The 18,838-nt window shown below is 51.5% G+C and overlaps 1 protein-coding gene and 1 long non-coding RNA gene across 2 annotated transcripts; one reads left to right on the top strand and one right to left on the bottom strand.

Moving 5' to 3' along the window:
* Positions 1-2,322: 2,322 nt before the first annotated feature.
* Positions 2,323-18,282, top strand: LOC123030973. The gene is made up of 9 exons (XM_044445333.1): positions 2,323-2,377; positions 4,314-4,434; positions 5,748-5,901; positions 9,775-9,920; positions 10,547-10,723; positions 11,562-11,678; positions 12,054-12,140; positions 15,487-15,634; positions 16,120-18,282. Exons 1-9 carry the CDS (start codon positions 2,358-2,360, stop codon positions 16,149-16,151), a joined length of 1,002 nt encoding a protein of 333 aa, XP_044301268.1. The 5' UTR covers positions 2,323-2,357; the 3' UTR covers positions 16,152-18,282.
* Positions 12,439-13,994, bottom strand: LOC123030974. Its single transcript, XR_006416202.1, has 2 exons — positions 13,334-13,994; positions 12,439-12,860 (listed from the first exon to the last, which is right to left on the bottom strand). It is a non-coding gene; the product is annotated as an uncharacterized LOC123030974 (long non-coding RNA).
* Positions 18,283-18,838: the final 556 nt, after the last annotated feature.

Below are 18,838 nucleotides of genomic sequence, written 5' to 3' on the forward strand. Positions count from 1 at the left end.
GCCAGCGACGCGGCCCGGGCGCCCCCGCGGACCCACCTGCCTCGGCCGCCGGGCAGGGCCCCCGCTCGCCCTCCGCAGCCATGGCCCGGGCGGCCGCCGACGCGCGCACAGCTCCTCCTCCTCCTCCTCCTCCTCCGGGCGGAGCGAGAGGGGCGCCGGGCGGGCGCGGGCGCCGCTTTGCTGCAGGGGAAGGGCGAGTGGCACGGGGGAGCCGCGGAGGGGGGGGGGTGTCGCCGCCGCGGGCTGCGCTTGGCCGCGTGGTGGGGCGTGCCTCTGGGCACGTGCAAAGGGCAGGCCCCCGGCTGAGTCCGGACCAGGGCCTGTCTAGCCGGCACGCGTTTCGTGCAGCGCACATGAGGTGTCCATAGCTGCGCCGTCTCTAATGTGGACATAGCATAGGGTCATGAGGACTAGCCCCTTTCCTTATTAAAGGAAGAGGAGACCAGCAGGACCCCGGCAAGGGTCCATCTAGGTCAACATTACCCTCACCAGTTGCATAGGTGTAGCTACGGGCAGCCCTCTGCTCCAGGGATAGGTCCTTGGTCCACCTTGGTACCCAGCACTACATCTCAGGAAAATGAATTCCCGTTCAGCTCCGTGCAGTGCAAATGACGGCTGTTTTCCATCTGGCCTGAATCTCTCACCCATCAGCCTCACAGGGTGAGCAATTCAGATTCTAGTAGGACGAGAGCAGGAGAAAATACTTCCCTGCCAAACTCCAGAAGTCATTCTGAAGTCCTCTGTCATGTTCCCCTTACTAAGCTGAGATGGTCCCAGCTGCTCTCGCCTCTCCTCACAGGGTTGCTTTGACTCAGCTCTTCCTGCACTTCCTCCAGCTCAGCAGAATCCTTTTTGGTGCAGTGACAAGATCTATGCGTAACAGTCCACATGTGGCACAGCACAGATTTATATAAATGTGTGTATGATCCTGGCAGTTTTATTTCCAATCCCTTTCCTAATTATGCTCAACAAAATTTGCCTTTTCCACAGAACCCGCACATCGGGGTCTTGAATTTTGTTTCCCTGGGAAGCTGCAGAGCCTGGATGCACACATGAGCAATGCTGAGACACGTTCTTGTGCCAAGGGGCCGGGGGTGGCCGTTATAGGTGCTTCCAGTTTACATCTGATGTGGTTTCTCTGATGGAAACTGCTTGAAATGGGAGCTAGATAGATGCACGGAGGAGGCCAAGCCCCGACAACCCTCCTGGTTCAGGGGCAGCCTGTGTACTTCTAAATAGAGCATGCAGGCTTTCATCCTTTTCTGGGATTAAAAGGCTGCTAGGAAAATCAGGCTACTGCACTGGATGGGAACTTCTTGAGGTTGGACTAGGGTGGTCTTGGACATAAAATGGCGAGGACCACCACGTAGGTCATCTAGGGCTCCTCTCAAGAGGAAAACCGGCAGACATAAATGTAATAAAGTAATTGCTCAGCAGTGGCAGAAGTGTACGAGCCTATCCCTACGTAAATCCAAGCTTCTAGTCCACTTGAGGCAAGGCACAGATGCCCTGCCCCGCGACTTAGTTCCTCCAACCCACTGGACCCGAAAAGTGGCGACTCTGCAGAGCTGCGGTTACAGAGGAGGCCTCTCTCAGCGCGTTCATGCAAGTTTAGCACGGGCAGCGGAGCTTCTCAGCCCCCAGGAGAGGAAGGCGGAAGGCGCCGCAGCCCCGAGCCAGAGGCGCCACATAGTGCAGCCCCAAACAGGAAGTGACGACACGCCGCATCCTCGGGCACACGGGCGCCCGGAAGGGGCGGGGCCCGTCCCAGCAGCCGCGCTTGCGTCCTGCCGTGACGCGGATGTGCACTGGGGAACAGGAGGGCGGGTGTCGCCGTGGAGGGGGCATTCGGGGCCGTTGTCTCGGCTGAGCTTTCCGGGGATCGAGGCCTGAACTGCCTTTTCCCGCCAAGGAAAGGGGCGCTCAGGGACTGGGCGACTGCAGCGCCCGCGCCTTTTCCAGGCCCCGCTTCCTACTCGGACTGTGCAAAGGCGCTGCTACCATAGAGACGGCGAGGGCCAGAGCGGCCGCCACGGAGAGGGCTAATCAAGATGGCGGCTTGCTTCTCTCTGTCTTGAGAACAATATGCCAAGTTTTCTTTCGGAAGCGATTATTAGCCCACGTTGGGCTTATCCCCCCGCACACGCCGTCGTCCAAGCCCGTGCTTGCGTGAGGCGGGCGGGCGCGCTCCCCTCCCGCCTTCTCTGTCCGTCAGCCCCGCCGCGCCCGGGTCGGGCAGCCGCAAATGGCGGCCGCCCAGGAAGCGCGCCGCTCTAGCCGCCGCGCGCTCTATGGGCCGGCCCCGTGCGCGCCGCGGACCCGCCGAGGCGCCGCGCCACGCACCGGCCGCCGCAGCCATGAAGCCGCCCGACACGAGGTAGTAGCTGCCTTGCCTCTCGCGGGGACCCGTAGCCGGCCCGGTGGGGGGGAGGGGCCGCCCACCGGGGCTGGGGAAGCGCCCCGCCCCCAGCCGAGCCCCCACCTCGCTCCGCGAGGCGCCTCCTGCCGTCATCACGCCCCGATGACGTCATTCCCAACTCTTGGGGCGATCCCACACCCGGAACCTCTGCTGCGCTTCTTTGGCATGCTGGCTTTTCTTCCAGAACGAAGCCCGGGGCATGGGCGCTTGCACACACATAAACCTGTGGTTGTTCCTTCAGCAGGACTAGAAACCTCGCTTTTTAGACATTGAAGCATGGGATCATTTGCAGATAAATAGGCCAGGCTGCTCCTACCTCAGCAAGACTAGAAACTTTGCTTGCTTTTTCTTTGAAATCGCAACCTGGGAGAAGCATATCCACATATACAGGCTGGCTTCCTCAACAGCACTAGAAAGTTAGCTTTCGATTTAAGTGTAGGAAAGGGGATGTTCACCACCTTGGCTTCCTTCTAGCCATGTTGTCCTAATAACCCATAAGGTGGTTGGGATCTTGCCTGTCCACACTGAGGACCACAACTTGCTGTTTCTACGTTGCTATCCCGCCTTTCCTCCAAGAAGCCCAAGGTGGTGAGGACCCTGTGCTGCATTTTATCTTCCCTACAACCCAGCGAGGTTGGTCAGGCTGAGAATCAGTGGCAGCCTAAAAGGCCCCCAAGTGAGTCGCATGGCTGAGTGGGGACCAGAACAATGAAGACAGTTTCATTGTTTCTCCAAGTCTGTGAAAGGGCTAGTGGCATTTTGGAAGTTATTGCTGCAGTTCCCAATGCAGCACTGTTGGTGGGGCAAGAACCTGCAGCAGAATGCCTTTTGGAGTGGTACTGGGGTTTCAGAGAGGGGGCCCAAGATGAGAGGGCAGGGAGCAACCTTGGATTCTGCCACAGATGCCATGCTTTGGAGCCCCCGTGTGCTCCCCGCAGAGGCAAACGGCACAGACCCATGGCCCTGCTCTGACTGTGGAAAGTGGGCAGGACACGAGGGGGCAGCCAAGCGCCGGGCCGGGCCAGGCCAGAGAAACACACAACTCCAGACAGCTCCAGGTTCCTTACTTGTTCCAGCAACCTGAGCTGGGAGCAGCCTGCAGAATCCTGGTGCTTTCTAGACTACCAATCCTATCAGGCTGGCTTGGGATGGTGGGAGTTTTACTCCAACACCTGGCAGGCTCTGGGCTGGGGAAGGTTGCCTTAAATTCTCCCCCTGGAAGAAAGGGCACAGCTCCTGGCTGGCGCCGCATCTTCCCTCTCACGGATAAAACTCTTACTGTTGGCGCTGGGTGCTTGGAACAAGGACTGGGGGAGCGTGGCATGCCCTCCGTTCTAAATAAACGTGCCACTGCTCTTCTCTGACACCCGTAGCACCTCACGGACGTTTGGACAGCTCCTCCTGCCCCTGTGGGTCTCCAGTTCAGGGAGCTGATGGAAAAGGTGGATCGTGTTTCCTTGCAGCGTGTTTTTTATCTCACAGAGCAGCTTCCGCAGAAGCTCTGCAACCAGACGGCCCAGCCGGGCTAAAAGGCATGACACACAAGGAAAGGCAGAGGAGGAGGGAAGAGGAGAAAACAAAATAGTTTTTCATCAGCACTGGTGGAACGGCCTTCCTTCTCTCCTTTTCTACCATCCTTTTGGGATATGGTGACATTTGGGCAGCTTTAAAAGGGTAGGGTAGTGACAGGTGAAGGGGTAAAGGAGGTGCTTAGCAAGGCTGTAGTCAGAACTGCAGCCTGACTTCAAAAGTCAGGCTTGGTAAGAACCCCAGTTTGTCCATGGCTAACCGGGAAACCTGGCCGCTTTTCCCAGATATGTGCACATGCTCTCCAGCCACGGCATCTCTCTCGGTTTCCTCTCCAGAGATTTCATCTGTTTCCTCCCCGCTGCAGGGTTCTCCTTTCCCCTCCTGAAGAGGCGGCAGATCCACCGTTGCCAAATGAGGCTGTAGGCACCCCATTGCCAAATCTGACACCAAGACATCAAGAGCTCATCCCAACCCCCTGCGGTCCAGTAAGTAGAGCACCTCCCCTCGTCTCAATTAATTTCAGTCGCTTATACAGAGCAAGGCTTGACTCCTGCTCATTCAAGCTGGAGTGATCATATAATATTCCCCAGTTGACCCTCTTTCTGTTTCCCTCCTCATCTTTCCCTGTGTCAATTTTCAATTGTAGGCCCTCTGGGGTAGAGGACTGCCAAACCTATATATCTGCTTGTAGAGAATCAATCTACTTTGCCATTGCAGCTTTCATACCTACAAAACATCTTGATTCTCAGCCTTTAAGTAGCCTCTTTGGCGAGAATAGCAAAAGAAATCTGCAGGCTAGACCTATTTCCTGATAGAGATACTGCTATATAAGGTAACAAACAAGATTAATCAGTAGAAAAGAGACATTTGATTCACACACGGTCCAGGATTCCTTAATTATAACAAAAGCCTAAAAGCGGGGCGTGTTTGGATTCGTGTTTATTGCTCCAAAGGCCACAGTTCCTTTCCATCCTAACAGCAGCTCACAAAGCACCTATGCTAGATGGACAAAGAACCCCCTAAATCCCTCATTCAAGGGCTTTATCAGTCCTGGTTTGTGGAATGAGTAATTTCCAGAAAGTTGCCTGTCTGCTTACAAAACACAAGCTGCGCTTGCTACTTGACGGAAAAGCTTCCAGGATGTTAATTCTTGCATAATGATCACAGCGATGCAGCTGCAGGAACCCTATTCTGATTGCCATTCAATTTCAAAGCACCTCCATTCAAAGGGAATGAAGAGGCGCCATCTGCAGATCTGCGAGCTTTTGTTAGCCTCGGAAGGTGGGAGGGGGGAGTGGCCGCCCTGCTGATGTGGACAAACTCGTCTTCCTCACTGTTGGCCTGTCTGGCTAGGCCAAGCGCTGCGGGTGCACCAGAACACCCGTAGCATCCCGGTTCTGCAAACTCGAACACAAAGTTGTCAACGATATTTCAGCTGCCCGGCAGAATCATACATGTTTGCGAGGCTTCCCTGCCGCAACTGTAAACCGTGGGCGTTGGACCTTAAGTCTGCGGGCCGGTTGCCCAAAATAGCCAAGCTTCCCCTGGTATCCTTCCTCCCATATGCCCTAGTTTGATAGTTTCTAGGATTAGGTGCGTGTTTTCCCCGACCCTAGAGTCACCCCTCAGGGTGGGGGAGTCCACGGAAGGCATCTTGTCCCTGTCCCACTAACAGGATACAGCCTCCTAAGAGCTCCTCGTAAACAGAATTCGGCCCTTGGTCTGAAAGAGACTCAGCTCCACTGCTGTCCACCTGGCCTCACCCAGTTTGAAAGAATCGCGCGTATTCTGATTACAGATCAAACCGTGGTCAGAACTGTCCTCGCCGGTCAAGATCTACTTCTGCGTCACCATCCTCTCACTCCTGAGCGTCACTGGATTGACCATAGAGAACCTTGTGCTGCAGAAGGACGAAAACTTCGCCGTCTCGCTCATTCAGTTAATTGGAGTCGGTAAGGGATAGTGGTTCCTCTCCTCTCTCTCTCTCTCTCTGTAGGATCATAACGGTTACCTGGTTCTGTCAAATTAGGGGCCAGTACAGAGAAAAACCCCTGTCCTAAGTTCCAGTTTTGAGGAATTGTGATCCATAATTTTGCCTCCCCCTACACCACAAACCTCCAGGAAGGAGCCAGCCCTCTTCGCAGTCTCTGTAGCATTTGCATTTCTCCCCATGCTGCCGCTCAGCACATGGTGAAGTCCGTTTTGCAGTCAGGAAACCAAATTTGGAAAAGGACCATTTATATTGTCACCATACCCAGAACTTTAAATCGTCCCCCTCTCTGGACAGTCGGCAAACAATTCAAGTCTCTGGACCAGGCTTTCCCAAGCAGGCGCCATCTAAATGTGTTGCAGTGCAGCACCCATCATTTCCTGCCCCATGATGGGAATTGCAGTGCCTCTGGGGGTGGGGGTACCTGGTTGGGTAAAAGTGCCTCTGAACTGTTCTGTTTTCTGGCATCTTCCATTGTATGCAGCCTCCCAGCAGCTTGTCTAGCAAGCCCAACTCCTTAGTAGAAGCATCGCCGGACTTTTCCCCCACCACCTCCAAATCTTGCCTTTGAGTCACATCGACTAAAGGGGTCTCGCCCCAACACATGGGGACTTCCACTAGCAAATCACACCGACTGCCGTTTCTAGCGCATGCATTTTGGGAGGGAAGATGGCACTGCAAAATTTAGAGAAGTGTGCAGCCCAACGGGCAGCCGTGTTCCAAGTCATAAATTAGTCCAGGGGCTGCGCATCAGCCTGATCTGCTGGAAAAGGTGGGCCGACCGAAATTCTCCTCCATTCCAACTCTAGAACAACTCGTTCTCATGTATTACAGCACTCGGGCCCTTTCAGTACGACGCAAGTGGTCAGTTGAGTAATGCTCGGCTCGTTCCCATGCCAACAATTCCCTCGTACACACTAAATTACTTCCCTTGCCGGATTTCCTTCATCGAGCCATGAATCAGTGTCCAGAGCCTTGATAAGGTCATGTTTCTTGAGCGCTGCCCTTTGAAGGAGTTTGCCAAGTGGAATCTAAGGCCATCAGGTTCCAGGGAGCAGATCAGGTCGGCCAGTGCTTGCGATACGGTCTGTTAACTTAAACCAGGTATGATTTAATGATTGCCAATGATCTGCATATAACGATGCAGACATATAAAAATGTAGGGCTAAATTTACAGGGTCGAGCATTCTGGATTTAGGGAGTATGAATTAGGCCTTTCCAGATGGTTACCTGGCATCATGGAGGTTTTAATCACCTGCAGTGTTCTGCTTGGCTAAAGAAGCCCAGGTTTTCTGGATTTCACCACATTACGACGCAATCCAGACATGATGCAAGGACGCATCCCATGCTGACTGGAGGATGGGGGGGTGTGGACTAAGGAGAAGGCCTTCTTGGTGGTGGCACTAGGACTCTTCACCGCTCCCCAGAAATAGCCATCAGCTGTTTACATCTGGCAGGTGGTCATCAGACCTGTTGCTCCTGGTTCCACGCACTGTGCTGTTTATGGATAGACTGTTTTCAGGCTCCTTAATGTGGAGTGGATGGAATCTAGGGTGGTTGTTTTTTTAACGTATTGCACTGTCACGCGGTCCTTGCACAGCATGAAGGCAGGGCCCACATCTTCCCGCTCGAGCGTGCAGTCCGGTCGGAATGAGCGTCCTCATCCAGTGTGGAGAGGGGTGTGTGGCAGAGGCCTTCTTTGCCTTTCCGTTCCTCTTCCTTGCATTTTTGCTCGAAGGGGGATCATGGTCCTCTTGTGACACTGTTCCAGCGGGGGCAGCTTCAGGACGCCTCAACCCACGGCAGCTCCCATCTCCCCCAAAGGCCCCTCTCTGGGGCAGGCTTCCTGACCCCAGGGAGCAGCTGGCGTGATTCAGGCTGGACAGGGGCAAAGGATGGGATCTGAGCTCCATTTCCAGGCTCCGAGGCTGGCCCACCGTCCCTGCACTGCAGGATTGTTCCCTCTGAGAGAGCAAGAGGGACACGAAACCCATACATATGCAAATCACCTCTCTGTCAGAGGTCCAGGAGGCAAGGGCTGTGACCATAGCAACAGACAGCCGGAGCAGACGGCTAGGCTAGGTAGGATGGATGGATGAGTGATCCGGCTCTGATAAATAGAAATTCATGGCAGGAAAGGCCGTGTGGGCAGGACTAACCATACACCATCCGTTACTCTCAGCTGGTTTGCTGAGAAAAGCTGCATCGCACAACCTGGAAATCAACGTATGCTTTTTCTTATTTGCATAACGTGCTTTTCCTGATAGTGTGTTCAGCGGTTCATTTCTGGTTTTGTGAATCCTGAAGAAAGGGGAGCAGCTCTGTCCATACCCGCTCCCCCTGCACCACGTGGGCTTCTGAAATTCCTCGTTCGTGGAACGACGGGGCCACGCTGTCGCCCTTGTCTGCAGCGCCCATGGCATCCCTGCATGCCACGAGCCCTGCTGGCTGGGAATGATGGGAATTCTAGTCCGGTGCTGGTTGGAGGAGATCGCAGTAAATAATGCCAGAAGTACATTCCACCAAAATGGGCAAAGAACAGGTCTGTCTTAAGAGCACATAATTATTTATGTTGTGGTACATGCAGTGGTAATCGGGTGTCAGTGTTTAATACGCAGGCTAAATGTTAATTACATTTCATCAGATAACTGGATAGGGGAGTGATTCGATTTTGGCAAGTAAGAGAAACATTTCTTGTTCTTATCATTGAAAGCTTGTCTTAACTCCCTGAAAAATAGGCCCACTTGCCCTGAAACTTGGGTGAGAGTTTACTCTGTAGCGCGATGGAGAGAGAAGATGGACAGACAAGGGCAAGATCCTTCGAGATGCTTGAACCGTGGCCGAAGTTTTGCGTGCATCCGGCAAAACAGTCGGCATCATTGCTCATGAAGCAAAGAACTCAATGTTTTGTCCTGGAAAAGTGCATAATGGAGTCTGTCGTTTCTCAAAAAGAAAACTTCCCTCTTTCGCTGGGGCACGCTTAGGGCCCCCGATAGGTTGTCTGGCTGTGCCAATTGTAAGTTTCCGCTGGCAAAGACAGGCAGAAAAAGTGACCAGTGGTCCGTCCAACACTTCAAGGCCCTCCTGTCTGGCCAGAGGTTGGCTCAGTGGGGCGTAAACGGAGGAAATGCACCACTCTGCAGTGTCTGTCTGGCAGCCCCTCACAGCTGTTCCCCGTGAACAGTTTGGGCAGAGATGATCTCTGGGCAGGACAATGAAGGTGCGTGGGGCCAATTTGTGGACCCAGCCAGGCTTCCTTGATGCCCCAAACGGGGGCAGCCGATCCCATCTGCACCGTGCTGCTTCTCCCAGCTTCTGCCCCTGGTGTCACCAGCAACAGGGGTTGTGTAGCCCCCCCCCCCCGCCTGTTTGCATGGCAGGGGATTGCGTAGCTCCAGGCCCCGGCTTCAACCTCCTGTTGAGGCAGGGGAGCAGGAGAGGCCTTCCTCTCCGGGCCAGTGGCTCCACAGTGCAGGCAGACGGGGGGACGGCTGCGCTCCTTGCCTTGTGCGTAGGTTTCCAGCGGGCTGGCTGCCTGGTGAGCACCATGCTGGCCTGGAGGGGCCCCTGGCTGGTCCTGAGCACTCCCCTGATGCTCCTAGGAAGAGATTTCTATTCTACAGGCACGTGGCTGGGAGGATGGATGGGTGGATGGCGGGATGACCTCTCCACCCTTGGAGAAAGAAACGCCATCCATCTCGCCAAACTCTAAACATTGAGCAAGTGGAGAAATCGCGTGCTTGACATCTGCTGTAAGCTCCCCGTTCCGCCCAGAAGATTTCTCTCCTTCCCCCCACGCGGACGGCTCCTGACGGGCCTCTGTCTCCCTCGGCAGTCTTCTGCATCTACTACGTCAGCCGGGGAATCCTTCAAGAGAACCGGCAGGAGCTCATTGCCTTCGTCCTCTCCGTCTCGCTGGTCATGCTGCGCTCGGTCGTCAACTTCACGGTGCTGTCCGCCAAGCAGAAGCCCAAGTTGCTTGTGAGTGTCCGGCGGCCGGTCAGAATCCCGGGGAGCCTCCTGTGCGTTGCAGGATCAGGCCTTGCTGCCAGTGTAGCCCTGGATGGAGACACGTCCCCCCGGGCCCCTTTGCCGCAAGGACTCGCTTCCTCCCGCGGTGCAGGAGGAGGATGCACTGCAGCCTTGCCAACCTGGTTCCCTCCAGGGGCTGCGAACTGCAGTCCCCGTCATGGACGGGGATTATAGTCCAGCACCTATGGAAGGCGCTGTATTGGGAAAGGCTAGCCCAGTGCATGCTGGGAGGAGTGGGAAGAAAGGAGGAGCAATGATACTCTGGAGAAGTGCACTTCTTAATTCCTGCCCTGCACATGTCCGTAGCCACGTGGTTTTCGAAGTATTCGGGTTTCCATCCAACAGGACCCCTCCTCCTTCCAGGTATCTGGCTCAAATTGCCTTGCTGGGGCATTCTGGTAAATTCTGTTGACTTCCTTCTCCCACCTCCTCCGCACTTCTCCCCGGGCGAGCCAAATGCCTGCATTTTGTGCTCTTCCTCGTCGAGCACGTTCAGCCGGATGGAGAGCTGCCTCCAGCCCCGTGGGGCGGGAGGGCAGCCAGTTCTGACCGTCTGTGCCCTTTCTGGCCTGCAGGCACGCTTCGTCCTGATCCTCTTGGTTGGGGCCTTCGACGTGATCTGTGCCATTGTCCTCATCCAGAGCGAAAGCATGATGGCCTTCCGGGTTGGGGGCGCCCTGGAGAGCGTGCAGGCCCAATACGTCATGCTGAACCTCTGCTTCTCCATGCTGACCTTTGACCTCCAGGCGCAGGTAGGCCGTGGCCTCAAACCCTGCCCCTGGGTGTGATACCCACTCCCTCCTCTCCAGCTGTCGACATCTGGTGAATCCAGCAGTTGTCCTACCTGGAAAAGACTCACTAGCATGAATGAGGCTTAATTTAGTCCTAAGAAGCCTGTGCCCTGTTCATTTCAGCGATTTTCCTCTTAAGTCGGACTAGCGTTTGACTTAGCCTTGCCATCTGGAATAGAATGACCATGAATATAAATGTTCTTTTTATTGGATTACTTTATGGACTGGCCTTCTCCAAAGAAGGAATACTCCGGGCAACTCGCGCAAAGCTAGAGGACCAATAAAGTATTAAGGGAAATGAAATATGTTTTGTTAAACATATTTAGAAGGGGTACGGTCTGTGAATTCTTGCATTGCGCTGTTACAGAAAAAGGGTGCGTGCGCATATGATCTGCAGGTGCTCCCTTAACAGCAGACTGCATGTGGGAAAGGCTCGGGATTACGGTCCCGTCCCAACATGCTAGTTTTCTGTGGGCAGTGAACTGGGTTTTGTGTATGCAAGATGTCGAATAAAGCCTTACTCACTTGAGTACCGATATGGTGCAGAAGCGCTGCAGTCTAGGCTCCGTGAGAACCTTCCCTCTTTCCCTGACCTTCAGCCTGTTCTCCTGATGTGGCCAAACCCATGACACGCATGCACAGAAAAGAGGTGCTGGCAAATCTGGGGGAGTCTCAACCTTTGCAGAAGTCCAAAAAAAAAAGAGGAAAAAACTTAACCATTACAGGGGTGTGTCAGCGGCCAAGAAATTCTGGGTCTCTCCCCCTGCAGCCTCCTTGACTTCCGCCTTCTGCCTTCCAGCTCTGCTTATGTGCTCTGCTGCTATCAAGCCTCCAGCAGATCTGCGTTCTGCACAGTGTCTTCTTGGCCGTCGGCATCCTCTGGGCCATCCTGAAGGTCACGTGTGGCATCGTCGCGGTGAGTGTCTCCCGAAGAGGCTGCCGTGCTCCGGAGGGTGGTCCCCCAAGCCGGGGTGTTTCCCGACGAGAGCCTGCCTGGGCTTCTGCTCTCGTTCCACCTGTGTGGAGAAGTGGCTGCCCCAGGCTGCGTAGGATCTTTGGCAGGGCTCCTTGTTCGTCCCGCAGCCGCCCCATCCCACCTGTACCTTGAAGGAACTGATATTTGATAGGGTAAATGGGTAACCCTTGGAAGAGGGCCTTGTGCTATAGAATGAGAAGACCGAATGTATCTTTCAAGTAGGCGAAAGACTTCCCTGATCCAGATGTGACTGTGCAGTTTCTCAGTGCGGCTTCATGTTCTGTTCTGTTCTTTTCTCTTTCTCTTATTTTGCAGATTTTAAAGGAGTTGAAACCTCTCACCTGGATTTTTATGACTCAGAATTTACCTGAAGTGGCTTATCTCATCTACCTGCTTTATTCAGTAAGTCACACCAGGGGACTTGTTGCTGTACTGCAAAGGGCAAGGGGATTTTTCACAAGGAGCTGCCCAAGCTCGGTTCAACGGAGCTGCTTGGGGAGTTTTGCTTTGGTTCACTGAGTTCAGATGTCTGTGATTGAAGGTGAAGTGAAGTGAAGAGGCCCATGTGGAAGGCCTGCTTTCAAAGTAGGAGTTGGTATGGCAGGAGATGATGGGAGCTGCAGTCCTCCCTATGGAAAGTACCAAGCTGGGGAAAGCTGACTTGTAATATGAAAAATAAGCAGGTTTCCTGTAGAAGACATTGTAATCATTCAGGAAGTGCATTTGCAAGGAGCAGAGGGAATATACTTCCAAATACTGAGGAGCAAACAGCAGGGGAGAATTACTTTTAGGGCTCCCCAGAGCCATGTGACTATCCACTGTTGGAAACAGGATGCTGGGATAAATCGACAGGCAATCTGGTTCAGCAGAGCTCTGAATGTTCTGTTTTTCTGGGCCAAAATGTAAGAGTGCACAAGCATTTCAGTCCCCTTGAAACCACGCCTTCTGTTAAATGCAGGAAATTGGTGCACAGAGCAACTTCACATACATGAACAATGCAAAGCCCAGCCCAGCACAAAACAGTCGGAATCCATTCCTGCTGAAGCTTGTAGGAATCCAGTTTGTTGGTGTGTCTTGGTCCCGTCCCTGGACTTTCGGTGATTAACTTTGGCTGGATTAAGCCTAAAGAAATCAAACAGGCTAGGTTCAGAGAGTCACTTAAGTCAAAATCAAATAAACAAGTCCTCTTCTTGTTCATGTTAGTAAACCATTGTGTGTTAAGCTGGGGCAATTGTGGTTTCATCTACTTTCAAGTGTGTTAAAACAAGCCAGGATCAAAGTGCAGTTCCAGATCTTAGTTTGTTAATGAGCTCTAGGTAGAAACAAAGCGTGGTCCCCGGAGCCGCTACACAAGATGAAGCTGTGTTTTCTTCTGTAGTGACAACGGATGCTTCCCCCTTCTCCTTTTCTGCACAAAAGGAGGCAGGGGTCCATAGCTTGTTTCAACGATCACGTGAACCGGGCTACAGAGTGGGGGAATTGAATAGCGTGCCAAAACAAAAGCGCCGTTTATAAATCCTACACAATCTTCACCAAAGGAGACAGAAAAAGATGGTTTTGAAGCAAAAAAAGCACAAGAATTATTTGTCCTATACCTTTCTGATTACTTCCACTTTGAGTACAAACGAGTTAATCTTGACCGGGCTCCTAACATTCCAGAAGTGTGGATTTCATTGCATGCCAAGCTCTCCCACTTTCTGGCCCATGTCTGTCATACGGGGTGAGAGCATCCGAGGAGCTTCTCGGAAGAAGCCGCAAGTCTTCCGTGTCAGGGTGCCCTGGAATGTGATGGCTGGTCAAGACAAAATAACAGAAAATTGAGCCACAACAACCCCCTGCTTATTGTTTCCTGTTGAATGACAGAGAAGGAGTTCAGCATTCTTATCATCTATCAGCAGGAAGTATGTAAACTGTCATGAGATGTTTAATGAACCACAGTATAAAAAAATCTTAAATAAATGAATAATAAATAAGAGACTAGACACATTCCAAAGATTAGGCAGCTCTCAACTGACAGAGGTGAAGTAGCACAGTCTGTTGCCCGTGAGAAGTGTCTTCAAAAGGCATGAAAAGTCAGGAAGGTCTCATGAATATACTACTGAAGTTTCCTGCCAGCCTCAAACTGAGAGCCAGGATGGTCTAGTGGTTGGAGCATGGGACTGCTGGGACTCTGGAGATTTGGGTTTTAGTCTCCACTTGACCAAGAGGGTCATTGGGTGGCTTTGGGGCAGCCACTCACGCTTAGCCTACTGAGCCTTACAGGATTGTTGCTGGGATAAAAAGGAGAGAAGAGGAACATGGGTTGCTTGCCAAAGGGAAAAAAGGCAGGGTATAAGCACAGCGGTTAGAGTAATAATTTGTTTTATTTGTTTTTCGGCGCCAGGCGAAGACCTTTTTATTGAAGCGGCATTTTAACTGTTAATATTATTGGATTTTATCTGGCCAGGGCGGCTTATTTTATATTGTATTTTTGTATTTTTAATCTAATGTTTATATTTTTTAATTTAAGATTATAATTATTTTAATTTATTGTTGTAAGCCGCCCTGAGGCTTCGGCAAATGGGGCGGCATAAAAATGTTTTAATCAATCAATCAATTAATAAATAATAGCAGCAAGCATAGTTCCCTTGATACCTTTGCCTCTTACATCTCCATTCTTTAAAAAGAAGGAAGAATACGAGACACTAACGGCAAACTTGCTTGGCGAGTGCAGACAGGAATCCAACCTGGCAAGAGTTACTGAGAAACAGGAGGAAGGCTAAAGTCTAGCAAGTCAGCCTCATGAGCTTTACACACGACAGTTCAGGTTTGAAATGAAGACCGTCATACAGTGCAGGCTGCACTGGGGGCGATGGTGGTGCCTCTCATCCAGGGCATCTCTCGGAAAAGAGTTCCAAACATTGCCCAGACCTGAGATTCTTGTATTTCTCTGAGCTGGGCAGGCTGTGCTCGTGACGGGGGCTTCTACCTGCTGCCCTCACACCTGAGACCCAGTCTGAGGTGATGGCAGCTCTGGGAAACCTGGCAATCTCTTCCTGCCACAGTGCCTTTGCACTGCATTGCTCGATAGTCCGGCTAGGGCAATACGAGGAATCCCAAAGGGGGCGAAAACCTGACCAGATTTTCTTGACTTAGCCTTGTGGCTTCTCTTCCGTCAACTTCTGTTGACAGCAGCAACTTAATCCAGCACATGGACATCTTGTTTGTGAAAGAGGCTGCAGTCCACCCGTTTTTTTCCTATGTGTGCTCAGCAGTCCAGCCTCCAGCCTGCAAATATTTATTTATGTGTGCTTTTATGGACCGTCACATTAGCTGCATGGCTCTCTGGATGGTTCACAAAATTTGAGCAAATTGGTGCACGATGCAGAGTGGGGGACCAAATCTTTCAGTGTTTTACAATGCCATTTCATCCTCACAACCACGCCGTGGGATGGCTTAGACAAAGGAAGGGTGACTGCTTCATAGCTGAGAATTTGACCCCAAGGCCTCCCAGTCCTAGTCCAAGCCTACACCACCCTAAGTAACCACGTCGTGTTCCCCCGTCGTTAAACCAACTGCTTTCCGGAGCCCTCTTTGTATTGACTGTTTGTATGTACTTATTACATGGAAACCAGGCTCTGTCTTTCTTCAAGCATCATTTCTCTTGAATGCACATCAGGTTTTCCTCGAATCTCACGTTGAGACCACTGGAGAAGTCCAGTTTCTCCTTCCATGTCTAATGTGAGTTTTTCTCTTTCCCAACCCTCAGGTCATAAAGGATTGGGGCCAAGGGAATTCTTACGCACTGGAAGCTGCTGTCATCACCTGTTCGTGCATCTCCGTGATGATCAAAAGCGTGCTGTTCTGGGCTTTGTTTCACGTCTACCGCAGCTTTGGGCAAGGGCTGAGAGAAAGGAGTGAGTATTTAAGGCAATAAGCCAGCAGATTTCATGTGGCTGTACCAGCAAAACCCAAAATGGGAAAGTGGAATCACACACAGTGAAGCCTACAGGACCGGGACAGGGTAGAAATAGCCTGTGGATGGACTGTGCCGAACCATCTGGCTGGGCAAAGTGGGAGGAATATGAACACAGCAGGACAATTCACATTTGCAGCAGAATTTAGTCACGGCATGGTGGTCCTCAGAATGGCAGAGGTTTTGCAGTCACTTCTGGTAGGCCAACCAATCAGGAATCACACTAACTTCCGATAGGCCACCCAATCAGGAATCCACTAACTTCCGATAGGCCAACCAATCAGCTACACCTCCTAGCATCAGAGTGGCGTGAATTTGCAGTGGGAATTCCAAACAGCTCTCTAGCTTAACACCGCTTAAAAATAATGGAATGAAGCAGTGATTCATTTTACTTAATGTTCCTCTTTCCATCTTCTTTTCACGCAGTGTTTTCTTCCTATGGAAGGATCGATTCATGAAGTGGATTCCCCTCGCCAGGTCTGAAGCGGTGCTCTTATAGAGTGGAAATATGCTTGGGAGATTGCTCCCTGTCCCTTGACTTGGGAAAGTGAGACTGAAGGGGAGATACCGGCCAGAGGGGCTCGACTGTGATGCTCATGCAGGAGATGCTTGTCCAGCCCTCCGTGTTTGAGGCTTGTAGTTGGGGCTCTGTCTGGGTAAGAACGCTCAGCCAAGCAGTGCATTCTTGTAACCTCATTAACTAGCCAGACAGTTCCTGTTAGCTTTTTTTTTTAAGGATTGCTAACACTTCTTCTATCGTCTTGTCTTCAAAACAGCTGCTTGTGATGCCTTCTTGGCATGGGGTGCCGCTCATAACAGATTTTCTGCTCTCTCTCTTGTTTTACCTTAATCCTGCACGTGAATTAATCCCGCATGGGCATTTTGAGCCTGCTAGCCTGAGACAACAGTGGTCCCCGTTGACTTGAAATTCAGCTGCTTGGCTTGGGAGTGGGAACCTTCTTTTGTGATCTTGCATGGTCAAAAGCGCCATCCTTGACCAGCCAGGAGACACTGCTTTCTTCCTCCTCGCCTCGCTCTTGGTCAGGGAAAAAGGGTATCTGTTTTAAGATGCCAGTCCCTTTATAGCGTCATGTGTTCAGATTCGGGACTCCTAAACAGAACCGTGAAACTCCGTGAACTTTTGTGGCTGCAAGCCCAATTTGCCTGGCATTCATCTCTGCCCAGTTGTTGTTTGAAGCACTGATCAAACTGCGGAAGGAACAGGGACCTCTTTGTCCTACACTGAACCCTGGCTATTTTCCATATTCCTAATTCCTGGCATCCCTAAAGGCCTGCCTAAGTTCCAACAGGGCACTGAATAATACATACCTTCACATTTGTAGGGTATCCCTTTTCACTCACCTCGCACTTTTGCTTCTGATCCTGCCTTTTTGGTGGAAAGGGCCAAAGAGACAATGGCCAGCAGCAGCGCCGGCTCTTTCAAGTTTTACCTCATAATTCTCACACCCCAACTTCCAGGAGAATGGAGAGAGGAGGGACATGTAAGACAGTGGTTGGCTTCTTAGAAATAAACAGTGGGGACAAGGAAAAATGCTTTCCCTGCAAAATAGAGGTCCCCCACCTCCTGATCCAAGACCTGTCAAGATCTTCACTGGGGCAGGCAGAAAGTAGATCTCCATGTATTTCAGACTTCAGCTCCCCTGACCATTGTCCATGTGGATAGGGCTCTTCCTGAAGTCTCAAGAATCTGGAGAACTATCTTCTGCCTACAATGATGGCTAAAGGATGGGCTGAATGAATTCAGGGGGCACTAGATGCAAGGCAGTCGAGGGAGAATCCATTTCACAAAATGTGTGGGGTTGCACGAAGAGCGAATGCTGGTGCCAGTCTTGCTGGGGGCTGCTGGCCTGGTAGCCCCCCTTGGTCGTTGTTCAGTCGCAAAGTCGTGCCCGACTCTTCGCAACCCCATGGACAACATTCCTCCAGGTTCTCCTGTCCTCCACCATCCCCTAAAGTACACCCAACCCCACACCCACCTCTCCAGTGGCCCCCTACCCTGATGTAAATCCTAGCTTTTCTCCAGGCCAGTATGCCTTTGGACGTCTGGTCTCGTCTCTCCCCACCAAGGCTGCTTAACCACAGAGGACTGTTTACCATCATTCCATAGCACAGAACCTTGTTTGCTTTTGATTGGCAGAGCAAGACTGCAGAAGGCCACCCTGATATGCTCCACAGAGCTAAGGGCTGTACCTTTGCCCCCGAGTTTGGAAACACGGATCTGGGCATTGCTCCCCTCTGAACTTCAGCTCACTGTCAGTCATGTGGTCAATGTCTCAGCTGAAGCTACAAGTCGCTTGTGTTTGAATGAGCATGGCTGCCTTCTTGCTAAGTCCAAATAATTTCTTACGTTAGAAAAACCACAGCCTCCAAAGTTTTGTTTTTTTAAAAAATTTTGGTCCTATTCTTTCAAAATAACCAAGTCCCTGCTATGTGAATGTCTTAACTAAAACACTTTCACAGCTGAGTGCGTTTTTTTTTAAGGAAACATTTAATACTGTAATCTGTTCATTTCTTAAGAAGAGGTTTGTTACCGGCCTTGTATTTTTCAATAAAGTGCCAATGCCACCAGCTGGAATCTGTCTTTCTTTCCGATTTCAAAAATGCTGATCTCAGGCAATGTATTTATAAAGCTCACACCAAAGAGATGATGCCTGTATTCCAAAGCTACATGGACAAGCAGAGGAATAATTTTCCAAGGCAGCTGGCATTTTCATATCTGGGAAATGCAGTGTGCTCCCCCTCTCTACTTTCTTAATTGCCTGGAGAACTGTAAGACTTACTCAATACACATTCATCTGTGGCAACTGCCTCCTCACAAAAGCCATCAGGTTACATAAGTCTCCTCCCTTCCCTGGCCCAGTAGATCTGCAGAAAGGATTGCACAATTTATTTAAAGATACCTTTCCAAACCTCTCACTTATTTACTTTGCTGCAACAACTCCCTCTTCGATCACATTCAAGCGGGATGATCTCAAATAGCGGCAGCTCTTTGGATGCAGCCTCATGGCAGGTGTGTGCGAAATTCACACTGTGCCTCTTGGAATGATAACCTTTGGTTTTTAGGTTGGGGGAGGATCAATATTTCTACCCCCATCCCCATTTTGCTTTCTGCTTCCGCTCACCT

The sequence above is a fragment of the Varanus komodoensis genome, unplaced genomic scaffold (genome assembly GCF_004798865.1).
Source record: "Varanus komodoensis strain SLA01 unplaced genomic scaffold, ASM479886v1 scaffold48, whole genome shotgun sequence".
NCBI lineage: Eukaryota > Metazoa > Chordata > Lepidosauria > Squamata > Varanidae > Varanus > Varanus komodoensis.